At 40.8% G+C, this 17148-nt stretch overlaps 1 protein-coding gene across 3 annotated transcripts in view; it reads right to left on the minus strand.

Moving 5' to 3' along the window:
- GNPTAB (N-acetylglucosamine-1-phosphate transferase subunits alpha and beta) overlaps nucleotides 1-17148 on the minus strand; it is a 125454-nt gene that overhangs the window by 69358 nt on the left and 38948 nt on the right. For all 3 annotated transcript variants that reach the window (XM_060194249.1, XM_060194248.1, XM_060194250.1), the window contains exon 2: nucleotides 5728-5813. In XM_060194249.1, the coding sequence (XP_060050232.1) occupies nucleotides 5728-5813 (86 nt within the window). The remainder of the gene's footprint in view (nucleotides 1-5727; nucleotides 5814-17148) is intronic.

The following is a 17148-nucleotide window of genomic DNA, read 5'->3' on the forward strand; positions in this document are numbered from 1 at the left end:
GACCTCGTTATCTGAATTTTCTAGATTAACTTTCCTTCTAAAAGTCTGAAGTTCCTTTAGGGACTTATGCAACTGTTTACCATTAGCACTTAGCAAAGCATGAAGAAAAGTAGGTTAAGTAGTTACTCAGTAAATGTTTTGAGTTTTAAAAAAAGTCCATTTTGAGCCTGTCAGTGTTGTTAAAGAAAGAAAATAGAAAATGGAGGTGGAAAAAATCTTCCATTTAAAATCTACTAACACTATCTTAGGAGGCTGGGCAGTAGTGCACCGGGTTAAGTGCAAGTGGCACAAAGCGCAAGGACTGGCGCAAGGATCCAGGTTCAAGCCTCCGGCTCCCCACCTACGGGGGGTGGGGGTGGGGGTGGGGGGGGAGTCACTTCACAGGCAGTGAAACAGGTCTGCAGGTATCTATGTTTCTCTTCCCCTCCCTGTCTTCCCCTCCTCTCTCCATTTCTCTCTCTCTGTCCTATCCAACAATGACGACAACAATAACTACAATAATAACAAGGGCAACAAAAGACAATAAATAAATATTTTAAAAAATTCAAATCTATTAACACTATCTTCTCCAAGTGTGGTCATTAGACCCTTGGCTTCAGTATCACCTGTGAACTAGTAGGAAATGAGCCAGGGAGTTCAGCATCACTCTAGTATCTATAAACTCAAACATTGGAGCTGCAATGACATTCTTTTTGCTCAGGTAGTGTAAAGCTTCTGCTATGCACTGAAATTTGAGAACAAGCATCTAAGTATAGGTTGTAACTATCTGCATTTGTCAATACAAAAATAAATGATATGGGGCCAGGCGGTGGCACAGCAGGCTACGTGCACATGATGCAAAGCCAACGACCGCACAAGGATCCCGCTCAAGCCCCGGCTCCGCACCTGTGGGGGGGGGGGTCACAGGCAGTGAAGCAGGTCTGCAGGTGTCTTTCTCTACCCCTCTCTCTCTTCCCCTCTTCTCTCGATTTCTCTCTGTCCTATCCAACAACAATAATAACAAGGGCAACAAAATGGAAGAAATGGCCTCCAGGAGCAGTGAATTCGTAGTGTAAGCACTGAACACCAGCAATAAACCTGGAGGCAAAAAGAAAAAAAAAGATATTTAGGGGCCGGGCGTTGGTAGCACACTGGGTTAAGCACACAGTATAAAGCACAAGGACAGGGGCATGGATCCTGGTTCGAGCCCCCCTGCTCCTCACCTACAGGGGGGTCGCTTCACTAGTGGTGAAGCAGGTCTGCAGATGTCTATCTTTCTCTCCCCCTGTTTCCCCCTCTTTTCTCAATTTCTCTCTGTCCTATCCAACAAAAATGGAAAAGATAGTCGCCAAGAACAGTAGATTTGTGGTGCAAGCACCCAGCCCCAGCAATAATCCTGGAGGCAAAAAAAAAAAAAAAAAAAAAAGAAAGAAAGAAAGAAAGAAAGAAAGAAACTTAAAAAGCACTTATTAATTCATTCCTTAAAAGGTAACCCCAGGTCTGGGTGGTGGCATACTTGGTTGAGCGCACATGTTACAGTGCCCAAGGACTCTGGTTTGAGCCCCCGGTCCCCACCTGCAAGGGGAAAGCTTCATGAGTGGTGAAGCAGGACTGTAGGTGTCTCTCTATCTCTCTCTCCCCTCTCCATTTCTGACAATCTCTATCCAATAAATAAATAAAGATAATAAATTTTTTTTAAAGTTAACCCCATCACATTATCATGAATAACTTTTTTAAAAAAGATTTTGTTTATTAATGAGAAAGATAGGAGGAGAGAGAAAGAACCAGACATCACCCTTGTACATGTGCTGCCAGGGCTTGAACTCAGGACCTCATGCTTGTGAGTTCAGTGCTTTATCCACTGAGCCATCTCCCAGACCACATGAGTAACTTTTAATGTAGATAACAATATTTTCCATTTCTGTATAAAGAGGAATCATTTATTTATTTGTTTACTTACCAGAGCACTACTCAGCTCTGGCTTATGGTGGTGCTAGGGATTGAACCTGGAACTTTAGAGCCTCAGGAATCAGTCTCTTTGCATAACCATTGTGCTATTTCTCCTGTTCTTTATTTGAGAGAGAAAGAAGAACACAGTTTAGGTTTGGTTGAACCTGGGACCTCAGAACCTCAGTCTTTTTGCAACCATTAAGCTGTCTCACAGGAGTGGGGGGGGGGATATTTAATGACAAGTTTATCAGAAGAAAGCAACTATCTTCAAATTCTCTATATTCAGTCTACTTCCTTAACATCTTTCAAGCTGATGGGGAAAAAAAAAACCTCAGGCTGACATTGATACATGGTTAGAAAGAGGAAACTGTATTTTTTTAAATTTTTATTTATAAAATGGAAATATTGACAAGACTATCAGATAACAGGGGTACATTTCCATACAATGCCCACCCCCAGAGCTCCATATTCAATCCCCAATCCCCCCGCCCCCCGATAGCTTCCCTATTCTTTATCCCTCTGGGAGTATGGACCCAGGATCAGAAAGTGCAGAAAGTGGTCTGGCTTCTGTAATTGCTTCTCCGCTGAACATGGGCATTGGCAAGTTGAGCATCTTCAAAGAATAATAGGTCTTTAATAATATGCCAAATGCTTGAGGAGATAGCATTAATAGTTATGGCTGATGTATCAAAGGTCCCAGGTTCAATCCCCTGCACTACCATAAACCAGAGTTGAACGGTGCTCTGAGGAAGGGAAAAAAAAAAAAAAAGCGGGGGTCAGGATACAATCAAATTAACTTTTACTGTTCCATCACTAACATTCACCTAATGAAATTAGTGATGTGGTTCCCACCTAGGAATACTGGTTAGTGAAGAATGCAATGACTCATGCTGGACTGTGACAATTTTACCCACTTCAACATCCGCATCTGTGCAAATGTCAGCCCAGTCAAAAGGGACAAATAACACCTTAGTGTTATAAAAAGTTTGACTTCACAGACATCCCCTTCCTCCAGGATCTTTGGAAACTGGTGCCTTTAGAAATTATAAAAAAGAAAAAGAAAGAGCTACAGTTTTCCCACTTCACTAGATATTACTGATAAGCCATTTATTCTACTAGATTATGATCTATTTATAGCAAATAGTTTTAGCTCAGTGTTTAAGACAGAGTAAGGTTCCCAGAGATACAAACTTCATTGCAGGAGCCAATGCAGCCATCCTACCCTGGGCAGGTTCTAAGGACCAAAGCAAGATGTTCAGAGAACTCAAGAGCTACAATAGTACTTTACATCATCATACATTTAATTACCAGTTACTTTATTTTTAAAATTTTTAAAATTTTTTTATATTTATTTTTTATTTTCCCTTTTGTTGCCCTTGTTTTTTATTGTTGTAGTTATTGTTGTTGTTGTTGTCACCGTTGTTGGATAGGACAGAGAGAAATGGAGAGAAGAGGCAAAGACAGAGAGAGAGAGAAAGATAGACACCTGCAGACCTGCTTCACCACTTATGAAGCAACTCCCCTGCAGGTGGGGAGCCGGGACTGGAATCCGGATACTTAGGCCGGTCCTTGCGCTTCGCTTAACCCACTGCGCTACTGCCCAACTCCCAATTACCAGTTACTTTAAAAACTTATTTGATAGAAACCACAAAGGCACCCAAAACAAGTAAATGGAGGGAGAGTGTAGTGTTTCTTAGCAGGAAATAGGACTCCAGAGGAATTAATGTCCCAGTCCAGAGTTCCTAGGGGATTGTTTTTTTTTACCAGAGCACTGCTCAACTCTGGCAAGGGATTGAACTTTGAACCCTGGAGCCTCAGGCATGAGAGCTTCTTTATATAACCATTATGCTACCTAGCCTGCCCTTTTAGGGAATTTTTAAGGTGTGCCAACTGGCACAGATTATCACTTGTAGTTGAATTAGATTTTGTTTCAGTGAGATAAAGGAAAGAATTTGTTTTTTAAAAAATCACAATATGAAGTAGTTTGTGTAGTTAAATAATCCAAATGTTAACACCTTTTCTTGTCAAAACTAAAAAAAATAAAAATAAAATAGGGAGGGCTCATTGAGAACAAGGTCCTTGGTAAGGTTAACTACCTTTACTAGTTAGTTACCTTTTGATTTGGCTATCTGCTTTGTACCCTGTACCCATTTGCTAGGTGCCCATTACAATGAAAAAGAATGTCAACAGATACTACATAAATGAGTAAATCAAAAAGGACTCTATTTATTTAAACTTTAAATTGATAATCACCAGAAGAAAAAAAAAAGGCAAAATTTGGTCAACAGTAGTTCCACTAGGTGAGAAATTCAGAAATGGGAGAGAAGCTTTACTTTTTTACCTTTTTCTGTGTTGTCTAAACTGTTTTCAACCATTGATGCACTGATACAATGTCAGTAACAATATTACAAATACAAATCAAAAAGAGCCTCCTGATCCATTTTAGCTAGGCAAGAAAAGAAGATGGAGGTGTTGGAAAAGATTGCTTCCATTTTGGGGTCTGTCTAGTGACAGAGTGTGTGTGTGTGTGTGTGTGTGTGTGTGTGTGTGTGTGTGTGTGTGTGTGTGTGTGTGTGTGTGTTGGGGGGGATCTCCAAGGGAAACTTAAAGACAGCTTCAAGATTGGCTACACCAAGAAGCCTGGCCTAAAGAGAAATGACTGATGAGGTTGCTTTGCAATGAGACATGGGGAGCATAAAGATGGGTGGGAGTCCCATCCTGGTGGCCACCATGGAAATGGTTTTGGTTAGCAGGGTAGTGACAACAGAAAAATACTGGCCAGGTCTCAAAGAGGCTGTAGGATAGCCAATCACCTCCTTAATCCCATAGGGGAACAGAATTACCTTTACTTCATGAAACTGAGGCATGCATGAACTGAGATCATGTGGCTTAAAGTAATTACATTAAGCCCTTCCTTACCCAGGGTTTTTCTTTCCAAGGTTTCAGTTACCTATGGTCAAACACATTCCAAGAAATTCCATCTGGGGCCAGTGAAAAAGTTCACTTGGTGTGCAGCTTTGCCATGTGCACAGCTTAGCCTGGCTCCCATTGCAATAAAGAAGTTTCAATGCTGTGGTCTCTTTCACAGTGTGTGTGTGTGTGTGTGTGTGTGTGTGTGTGTGTGTGTGTGTGTGTGTGTGTTTGTGTGTGTGTGCATATGTTCAGAATATTTAAGTGGATTGTTTTATTTATTACTAATTTATTTAGAATATATTTTTATATTGTTTATATTTTTATTAGCAACTATTGCTAGCCTCTTACTGTGCCTAATTCATAAATTGAAACTGGTAATAGGCATGCATAGGAAAAAGCAGTATCAACACACACACACACACACACAGTGATTCAGTACAACCAGGTCTCTACAGAGAATCTTGGTACATATCCTCTTTGGATAAAGGGAAATTACTATAACTGATAAATTTCAAGGCAGAAATACACTCTGAAAATCATATTTTTCATGCTTAAAACATGGAGGGAAGATATATATATATTTATTAAATATATATATTTATTTATTAATGAGAGAGACAGGAGGAAACATAGAAAGAACCAGACATCACTCTGGTATGTGTGCTGCCAGGATCAAACTCAGGACACTTCATGCTTGACAGTTCAACACTTTATCCACTATGGAGGGAAGATTTTAAGGCTCCTTCAGGTAAGAGTAACCTGGAAAAAGTCAGATCATGCCTACCATGTAGAAACATCACCAACTGTTATATTTAAAGCACAAACAGTTTCCTGGTTCATTATTTAAGTTCAAAGAAGTGACACTCAAAATGGATCTCTTCTTACCGATTCTGAAAGGACTTTCCAGCAATATTGTCTCTGTAGGAATCAAACAATACATGGTATTGATCTCGACTCCATTCCAGAACCAACTAGGGGGAAAAAAGAAAAAGGGAGAAAAAGTAATGTCAGCATCAAAAACCAAGATTATATATATTTCATTTTAAGTTCATAGAATTACTAAAACAAAGCATATAAAGGAATCAAAATCTACTTATTCTGTTCCAGTCATCCACCTCTGTGTTGCACCTAGATGAACAAACTACAGCTATGGCTATACAGCTATGCAAAACAAAACTTCTCAGTACTGGCCTGAGGGGCAGAAAAGTGAACCAAAGAGATGTAAAAAAATGACATGACATTTGACAAAGGGACAATTTCTGAAGAGGCTCAAAGGCTGAGAAGCAGCAAGGACCAGCTGCTGGAGGGCAACTCTGAAGCTGGCTTTAGCAGATGTTTAGGTCAAGAGCAAGAGAGAAGCAGAGCCAGGAGTAGGAGCTGGTACCTGATTGTTACATGCTTGTATGTCATAGGATAGGACAGCTATATGGCCCAGCCAGAACACAAAGATTCTTCTACAGCATAGAACACAAGCTAAAACAAAGAGACTAACGGGAGTAGGGCGGTAGCGCAGCAGGTTAAGGGCAGGTAGCACAATGCACAAGGACCAGTGTAAGGACCCTGGTTCCAGCCCCTGACTCCCTACCTGCAAAGGAGTTGCTTCACAAGCTTCCCCTCCTCTCTCCATTTCTCTCTGTCCTATCCAATAATAATGACATCAATAACAACAGTAATAACTACAACAACAAAATAACAAGGGCAACAAAAAGGAATAAATAAATATTTTTTAAAACAAAGAGACTAACAAGAGATTTTAAGCTGATGACTCTCACTAGTTCAGGAAGAAATGAAAGGCTTTAGATAGAAACTCACTCTCAGCTTTGCATCCCAAATCTGTAAGGAGAGGAAGACACCACAGCACTGAAGTTCATTCCAATGGTGTGTGTGTGTGGGGGGGTACATCCAGGCTTGAACCTATCATGAGCATGGTAAAGCAGGTGCACTATCTAAGTGAGCTACTTTGCAGGGCCTGTTCTCCCATTCTTGATCTTACTCAATTGCTAACAGTTGCCCAATTCTTCCTTCATAAGCCACTTTGTTGATGGTTCTTGACCTGGATGGCTCCTTTCCTGTTTCTACTGCCTTCTCATCTCCTTACAGCTGGCCTGTTTATTTATTTATTCACTTATTCTAATAGTTAATCCTTCAGTCACTCTATCCATTTTTATTTTATTTATTTATTTTTTGGTGGGAAGGTATGGGGACAATCCTTTCCCTCTCCCTTTCTCCCTAAGGATTCATTTATTTATTACCAGAACACTGCTTAGCTCTGCTCTATGATGTTGCTGGAGACTGAACCTATGACCTCAGGCATGCAAGTTGGTGTGGATCTCCTCAGTATGACAATTAAATGTAACCTTTCATTCTGTTTTTCTTCATGCAATGCCTTCCTTCCTGGCAAGGCTGCCTATACCACCAGTCATAGAATATGGCTCTGCTATATTCAAACAGCTGTGGGAGACCCCGTCATTTAGATTTCATTCTTGCTAATAGTAAAAGGAGAAACAGAAAGGCATGCTTTCCTTTAAGAAGACTTCTTGGAAATCTGCACTGAACACATCTTTTTTGGTTAATCAACATTAAGTCAACAGACATGTGGACCTAGGCCCCATTTGCTAAACTGCTCATTTCTTTCCCTGACATTCAGACTTGTCAAGATCTGTCTACCTTTGCAATCTCACTTCACCAAGATGCTTTACAAGTACCACCAATTAAACCACTAACTCTCCTACTCAATGTAATGATTCATAACAGTAGATTTTAAATGTATTGATTTAAAAACTAAAAGCCTGGGTTGGGAGACAGTTCACCGACTAGATAAGGTGCAGTCGTACTATGCCAGAGGCCTTGGGTTTGAGTACCACAAACAGCAATGGAGAGGTGCTGTGAAAGTTAAAACAGTGCTGTGATGTCTCTCTTCCCTCTTCCTCTCTCTGTCCTACACTTCTAAGATGATGAAAAAAGTTAGATTGAGGAGATCACTCCATAGTGATACTGTGCATACACTAGGCCCCAGTGCAACAAAAAACACACCTGAGAATTTAAAATGCCTGGTACTAGGTTTACAAAAAGCAGCAGGTTCCTCGACCTCGATATAGCTTATTTTTCCCAATATTTTATTTATTGAATAAACATAGAGAAATTAAGAGGAAAAGGGAAGATAGAGAAGGAGAAAGAGAAACACCTGAAGCACTGCTTCACTACTTATGAAGATTGCCCCTTCAGGTGGGAACTGGGGCTTGAACACAGGTCCTTGCACAAGGCAGTAAGTGCCCTCAACCAAGAGCAACAGTGCCCAGCCGTAGGGCACTGGTTTTAAAATAATTTTTAAAAATAATTTATTGATTAATTTTATTTGTTGGGTAGAGACAGACAGAGAGGAAAGGGTGAAACAGAAAGGGAGAGACACCTCTAGCACTGCTACACCACTTGTAAAGGTTCCCCTCTGCAGATGAAGACTGGGGGTTTGAACCTGGGTCCCTTCATATTGTAACATGTACATTCAACCAGGTGTGCCAATAACCAGACCTCTGCCTACTGTTTTTTAAAAAATCTTTTATTTGGATAAAGAATAGGAAAGCTATCAGGGGATGGAATGGGATATGGAGTTCTGGTGGTGGGAACTGTGTGGAGTTGTACCCTTCTTGTCCTATGGCTTTTGTCAATGTTTCCTTTTTATAAATAATAGAATTTTAAATCTTTTATTTATCAATTATGAGAGAGATAGAAAGATACACAAATAGAAAAAGATCCAGAGGACTGCTCAGCAGGGCCAGGTGGTGACACACCTGGTTAAGAACATACATACAATGCACAAGGACCCGGGTTCAAGCCCCCGACCCCCACCTGCAGGGGGAAACTTTCACGAGTAGTGAAGTAGGGTTTCAGCTGTGTGTGTGTGTCTCTCTCTCCCCTTCCTCCCTCCCCCCGACCCTTCACTCAAGTTTGGGCTGTCTCAATCCAGTAAATAAAGTTAATTTAAAAAAAAAAAAGAATGAAAAGAAAAAAGGGGGGGTTGGAACAGGATGTCAGAGGACCTAGTGGGGGTTGTACTGTTGTGTGGAAAACTGAGAAATGTTATGCATGTACAAGCTATTGTATTTACTGTCGACTGTAAAACATCCCCCAATAAATAAATAAATACATGAAAGAAAAAAAGAAAGAAAGAAATGTAATAGAGCCCTGCTCAGCTCTTGCTTATAGTGGTGCTGGAATTAAACCTAGGACCTCAGAGCCTCAGGCAGGAAAGTCTTTTGCATTACCATTATGCTGTCTCCCCAGCCCTAATAAAGAAATTCAGTGGCCTAGGAGGTAGCACGCCAGTGGCTACAAGTTTGATTCCTGGAATTGCATGTGTCAAGAGTGACTGTCCTAGTTCTCACACTCCTCATCTTGTGTTAATAAAAAGATCATTTAAGAAAAACAATAAAGCCATTGTTGTTGGCTACAGTGAAGCAGCAGCACTTGGCTCATCTCATTCTAGGAAGATATCAGAAAGACTTCCCCTGGGGTTGGGTGGTGGTGCACCTGGTTGAGCACCCATGCTATAATGTGCAAAGGTCCTGGTTTGAGTCCCCAGTCCCCACATGCAGGGGGGAAAGTTTTACAAGTGGTGAAGCAGTGCTGCAGATGTCTCTCTTCCTCTCTCCCTCCCCCTTCCCTCTTGATTTCTGGTTGTCTCTCTCCAATAAATAAAAAGAAATTCGAAGAAGCTGGAAGATGGCGGACTGAGAAGCTGCTAGTGGCTTGAGCTCTGATCACATCTTCTGGAAACGGTAGGATTTTCTGCCTTTAGTAGGCCAGTCAATAAGGGGTCCTAGCGGTGACACCAAGGAGGTGACTATAACTTAATTTGGGTCAAGAATTAGAGTAGAGGTGGCGCAGACTAGCGGGCGGGCTGCTCCAGACTTCCCAGGCGGAGGAGGCGGGCAAGGCGGGTGCGCCTGCACTCTCCTCGGCCTGGGAAGGCGGCTCCTCCGCCGATTACAGAGTGCTGCTGGGCGGCCGGCAGAGGACTGGGAGGGAGCACTGTACTCGGGGGCTTTCTCTTTGGAGTCTCCGTGGACCACCACGACCCTGAGGGCGGATCCGAGGACATCCTTGAGTACAGCTCTCATTGGATCAAAAGGACTTGGAGCTAGTTTTCATTTTTGAGAAATACTTTAAAAAACCTTCGGGGGGGGGGGGTTCCCAGAAGATGGCAGACTGAGAAGCTGCTAGTGGCTGAGTTCTGACCACATCTCCTGGAAACAGTAGGATTTTCTGCCTTTAGCAGGCCAGCCAATAAGGGGTCCGAGCGGTGACACCAAGGAGGTGACTATAACTTAATTTGGGTTAAGAATTAGAGTAGGGAAAAAAGGGGGAAAAAAATTTTTTTTTCTTCCTTTTACTTTTCAAGCATACCTCCTTCCCGGCTTCCCCAACCCCCATAACCAGTGGCTGGGGACCAGCTCCTAGCAGGGGAGGGGAGCTCCTTTTCTTTACCAAATTCCTGCCCCACCAGGGAGTATCATTAATTCTAGTCTATACCCTTCTAAAACCTCTGGCCTTTTTTCTTTCTAAGTAGCCAACCCCCCCACCTCAACCCGCATAGCTAATTAAATAATTAAAAATAAATACAAAAAAAAACCCTTTCCTTTCACTGCCCTTTTATGACTGTTGTTTTTCTTATCTTTTTCTTTTTTTCTCTTCTCATTCTTGTCATCCCTTCTTCCTTAATCCTACAGCTTCCAAAGTCACAGCCCCCAGCCCCCACACCACAGTGTGCTTTTTTGAATTCAATGATACACATTTGGGAATTTCCTTTCACTGCTCTTTAATTACAGCTCTTTTTCTTATCTTTTCCCTTTTCTCTCTCTCTCTCTCGTCTCTCTCTCTCTTTTTTTAATCTTGTCATACACTTCTTCCTTCTTCTTTGCCTTTCTGAATTTGTGAATTATTTTAGGGAAGAAATCTGACTCAGAGTGGACTCTCTATGTGTATATCTCTGCTCTAGATCCCTTTGCCCTCTTGTTACCCCTAGAATATACAGTGGATAGTAGATTTGCATAACTGTCTATTCTTGCTATCCCTTCTTTCTTTTCTCTTTCTTCACTGGGATTTGGTTACTATTTTTTCACGGATTGGAGAAATTGTTTGGCTAACTGGTAACGATTAAACTACTTCAATACTTGTTTCAGTTGCTACTGTAATTCCTGAGGTTGGTGAGTGCAATTTTCATAAAAGTATTTAGTACAGTGTTACTTGTACTCAAGACACAACAACTGAGGAACAACAGAGCATAAAAAAAAAGAAACACATAAATCATCAAAATGGGTAGATCAAAAACAAATAAAACTGCTACTCCAATCAATGAAGACAAGAGTCCAGAAGAAACTACAAATCAGCCAGAAGTAACCATAGATAAGAAAAGTATGCAAGCAATAATAAACTTATTAATCACAGAAATGAAAACAACATTGGAGGAAAGGAATAGCAGTATTAGGGAAACAACAGTTGAGACCCCCAAGGAAAATACTGATTATCTTGAGGCAATTAGAGAACTGAAAGCTGAAATAGCTGTAATGAAGAAAGAAGCTGAAGCAAGGGAAAGCAGACTAACAGAAGCAGAAAACAGAATTAGTCAGACAGAGGATGAGTTAGAGAAAACAAAGAAAGAGGTGAAAAAGCTTAAAAAGAGATTGAGAGACATTGAAAACAACAACAGAGACATATGGGATGATCTCAAAAGAAGTAACATTTGTATAATTGGCTTGCCAGAGGAAGAAAGAGAGGAAGGGGAAGCAAACATTCTACAGGAAATAATAGAAGAAAACTTCCCAGCCCTGAATAACAGAAAGGACATCAAGATTCAAGAGGCCCAGAGAGTACCAAACAGAATCAACCCAGACCTGAAGACATTAAGACACATCATAGTCACAATGAGAAGAAGTAAGGATAAAGAAAGGATCCTAAAGGCTGCAAGAGAGAAACAAAAAGTCATATACAAGGGAAACCCATAAGATTATCTGCAGACTTCTCCACTCAAACTCTAAAAGCCAGAAGGGAGTGGCAAGATACCTATCAAGCCAAGAATGAAAAAGGGTTTCAACCAAGGATAATATATCCTGCTAGACTTTCATTCAAACTAGATGGAGGGATCAAAATCTTCTTAGACAAACAACAGTTAAAGGAGGCATCCATCACCAAACCTGCCCTGAAAGAGGTTCTAAAACACCTCTTATAAACAAGAACATCACTATAATACTTGCAATATATCAGAGCAAACAAAAATTTTTTTTGAACAATGGCACTACAATACATTAAGTCCATAATATCAATAAACGTCAATGGCTTAAACTCATCCATCAAAAGGAACAGGGTGGGGGGATGGATCAGAAAACATAACCCAACCATATGCTGCTTGCAAGAATCCCATCTGTCACAACAAGATAAACACAGACTTAAAGTGAAAGGATGGAAAACTATCATACAGGCTAATGGACCACAAAAAAGGGCAGGAACAGCCATTCTCATCTCAGACATGATAGATTTTAAATTAAAGTAATAAAAGATAGGCAAGGACATTACATAATGATTAGAGGATCAATCAGCCAAGAAGACTTAACAATTATTAACATCTATGCACCCAATGAGGGACCATCTAAATACATTAAGCACCTACTGAAAGAATTTCAAAAATACATCAATACTGGGAGACTTCAATACCCCACTCTCACACTTAGATCAACAAAGCAGAGAACCAATAAAGATACCAGAGAATTGAATGAAGAGATCGACAGACGAGACCTCTTGGACATTTTCAGACTCCTCCACCCCAAAAAACTGGAATACACCTTCTTTTCAAATCCACATAACACATACTCAAGGATAGACCACATGTTAGGCCACAAAGACAGCATCAATAAATTCAAGAGCATCGAAATCATCCCAAGTATCTTCTCAGACCACAGTGGAGTAAAACTAACATTTAACAACAAACAGAAAATTATGAAAAGACACAGAATTTGGAAACTACACAACATGTTCCTTAAGAACCACTGGGTCAGACTCACTCAAGCAGGAAATTCAAATGTTCCTGGAAACTAACGAAAATAAAGACACAACCTATCAAAATATTTGGGACACAGCTAAAGCAGTACTGAGAGGGAAACTTATAGCCATACAATCACATATTAAACACCAAGAAAAAGCTCAAATGAACAACCATACTGCACACCTAAAGGACTTAGAGGAAGAGGAACAAAGGAACCCTAAAGCAACCAGAAGGACAGAAATCACTAAAGTTAGAGCAGAAATAAAAGAACCATACAAAAGATCAAAAATCGAAAATAAAAGAACCATACAAAAGATCAATGAAGCCAAATGTTGGTTCTTTGAAAGATTAAACAAAATTGACAAACCCCTAGCCAGATTCACCAAACAAAAAAGAGAGAAGACTCAAATTAATAGAATTGTAAACGATGGAGGAGATATCACAACTCACACCACAGAAATCCAGAGAATCCTGCGAAACTTCTATAAAGAACTATATGCCACCAAGCTAGAGAATCTGGAAGAAATGGAAAAATTCCTAGAAACATATGCCCTTCCAAAACTGAACCAAGAAGAACTACAAAATCTAAATGCACCAATCGCAGACAAAGAAATTGAAACCGTTATTAAGAATCTCCCCAACAACAAAAGTCCTGGACCAGATGGCTTCACAAATGAATTCTACAAAACTTTCAGGAAACAGTTAATACCCATACTTCTTAAGCTATTCCATAAGATTGAAGAAACAGGAATACTCCCTTCCACCTTCTATGAAGCCAACATCACCCTGATACCAAAAGCTGATAGGGACACAACAAAAAAGGAAAACTACAGACCAATATCTGATGAACATAGATGCCAAAATATTAAACAAGATCTTGGCCAACCGGATACAGCAACATATCAAAAAGATTGTTCATCACGACCAAGTGGGATTCATCCCAGGAATGCAAGGCTGGTTCAACATCCGTAAATCAGTCAATGTCATTCACCACATCAATAAAAGCAAAGCCAAAAGCCACATGATTATCTCAATAGATGCAGAGAAAGCCTTTGACAAAATCCAACACCCATTCATGCTCAAAACTCTACAAAAAATGGGAATAGACAGGAAATTCCTCAAGATAGTGGAGTCTATATATAGCAAACCTACAGCCAACATCATACTCAATGGGCAGAAGCTGAAAGCATTCCCCCTCAGATAGGGGACTAGACAGGGATGTCCACTGTCACCGTTACTCTTCAACACAGTATTGGAATTTCTTGAAGACCCCACCAATGTGTCCTGGAGCTCAGCTTCCCCAAAGACACACCTTACTAGGGAAAGAGAGAGGCAGACTGCGAGTATGGACCGACCAGTCAACGCCCATGTTCAGCGGGGAAGCAATTACAGAAGCTAAACCTTCTACCTTCTGCAACCCTCAACGACCCTCCCAGAGGGCTAGAGAATGGGAAAGCTACCATGGGAGGGGGTGGGTTATGGGGATTGGGTGGTGGGAATTGTGTGGAGTTGTACCCCTCCTACCTTATGTTTTTGTTCATTAATCCTTTCTTAAATAAAAAATTTAAAAAAAAAGACCTAAAGAATCCAGCAGAAAATTACTGGAAGTTATTAGGCAATATAGCAAGGTATCAGGCTACAAAATCAATGTACAAAAATCAGTGGCATTTCTTTATACAAACACTAAATCTGAAGAAGAAGACATCCAGAAATCACTCCCATTTACTGTTTCAGCAAAATCAATCAAATACCTAGGAATAAAGTAGACCAAAGAAGTGAAAGACTTGTATGCTGAAAACTATGAGTCGCTATTCAAGGAAATAGAAACTGATACCAAGAAATGGAAAGATATCCCATGCTCATGGATTGAAAGAATAAATATCATCAAAATGAATATTCTCCCCAGAGCCATATACAAATTTAATGCAATATCCATCAAAGTTCCACCAAGCTTCTTTAAGAGAACAGAACAAACACTATAATCATTTATCTGGAACCTGAAAACACCAGAATTGCCAAAACCATCTTGAGGAAAAGAAACAGAAATGGAGGTATCACACTCCCAGACCTTAAACTATATTATAAAGCCATCATCATCAAAACAGCATGGTACTGGAACAAAAATAGGCACAGAGACCAGTAGAACAGAATTGAAAGCCCAGAAATAAATCCCCACACCTATGGGCATCTAATCTTTGGTAAGGGGGCCCAAAGGATTAAATGGAAAAAGGAGGCCCTCTTCAATAAATGGTGCTAGGAAAACTGGGTTGTAACATGCAGAAGAATGAAATTGAAGCACTTTATCTCACCAGAAACAAAAATCAACTCCAAATGGATCAAAGACCTAGATGTCAGACGAGAAACAATCAAATACTTAGAGGAAAACATTGGTAAAACACTTTCCCACCTACACCTCAAGGACATCTTTGATGAATCAAACCCAATTGCAAGGAAGACTAAAGCAGAAACAAACCAATGGGACTACATCAAACTGAAAAGCTTCTGCACATTCAAAGAAACTATTAAACAAACAGAGGCACCCCTCACAGAATGGGAGAAGATCTTCACATGCCTTACATCAGACAAGAAACTAATCACCAAAATATATAAATAGCTCAGCAAACTTAGCAACAAAAAAGCAAATGACCCCATCCAAATATGGGCAGAGGATATGAGCAAAACATTCACTACAGAGGAGATCCAAAAGGCTAACAAAAATATGAAAAACTGCTCTAGGTCACTGATTGTCAGAGAAATGCAAATTAAGACAACACTAAGATACCACCTCATTCTTGTTGAATGGCATACATCAAAAAGGACAGCAGCAACAAATGCTGGAGAGGATATGGGGACAGAGAAACCCTTTTACATTGCTGGTGGGAATGTAAATTGGTACAGCCTCTGTGGAGAGCAGTCTGGAAAACTCTCACAAGGCTAGATAGACATGTACCTTCCATATGATCCAGTAATTCCTCTCCTGGGATTATACCCCAAGGACTCCATAACACCCAACCAAAAAGAGGTGTGTACTCCTATGTTCATAGCAGCACAATTCATAATAGCTAAAACCTGGAAGCAACCCAGGTGCCCAACAACAGACGAGTGGCTGAGAAAGCTGTGGTATATATACACAATGGAATACTATGCAGCTATTAAGAACACTGACCCCACCTTCTCTGACCCATCTTGGACAGAGCTAGAAGGAATTATGTTAAGTGAACTAAGTCAGAAAGATAAAGATGAGTATGGGATGATCCCACTCATCAACAGAAGTTGAGGAAGAATTGAAAGGGAAACTAAAAGCAGGACCTGACCAAACTGTAAGTAGGGCACCAAAGTAAAATCCCTGTGGTGAGGGGTAGACATGCAGCTTCCTGGGCCAGTGGGGGGTGGGAGTGGGTGGGAGGGATGGGACACATTAACTATCGATTGTCTTTTTGAACCCTAAGACAGCAGGAACCTCACATCTCCACTATAGGGCCCCTACTTCCCCCAGTCCTGGAACCCTTGGATAGGGCCCACTTTCCTGTATGCGTCTCCCAATCCATACCAAATGATATTGAATCCGCCGATCACAACCTAACCAACGCAACGATTGCCACCTCAACATGCTTCACCTCAGCCTGTGTCCAGAGACTTCATGTGTGGAATGACAACCCTTAAGCTTCATTATTCGGGTGAGACCTTTCCTTTTATAGTATACTCTAATTTCATCTCAGTTGATTCACTTTCTAACAAAGTCCCATAACCTAGATATACACCAGTTTCTGTGAGAGAGAGCTTATGTTCACATGTATCCATAAACTACTGCAAAATATATACCTGAAAGCAGAAGTACACTAGAGTTTGCAGTGAGTACCTCCCTAACACTTCCTCTCCACTATTCCAAGCTTTGGGTCCATGATTGCTCAACAATTTGTTTGGCTTCGTATGTTAACTCAGCGGGGAAGCAATTACAGAAGCCAGACCTTCTACCTTCTGCAACCCTCAGAGACCCTGGGTCCATGCTCCCAGAGGGAAAGAGAATGGGAAAGCTATCAGGGGAGGGGGTGGGTTATGGAGATTGGGTGGTGGGAATTGTGTGGAGTTGTACCCCTCCTACCTTATGGTTTTGTTAATTAATCCTTTCTTAAATAAAAAAAAAAAAGAAATTCAAAGAGAGGGAGGGGAGGAGGGAGGGAGGGAGAGAGAGAGAGAAAGGGAGAGAGAGAGAGTGAAGAGAGAAATGAAAGACTTCTCTGAAAAAGCAATGTCAGTAGCATCTTCCTGAT

The sequence above is a fragment of the Erinaceus europaeus genome, chromosome 7 (assembly GCF_950295315.1).
Source record: "Erinaceus europaeus chromosome 7, mEriEur2.1, whole genome shotgun sequence".
Taxonomy (NCBI): Eukaryota; Metazoa; Chordata; class Mammalia; order Eulipotyphla; family Erinaceidae; genus Erinaceus; species Erinaceus europaeus.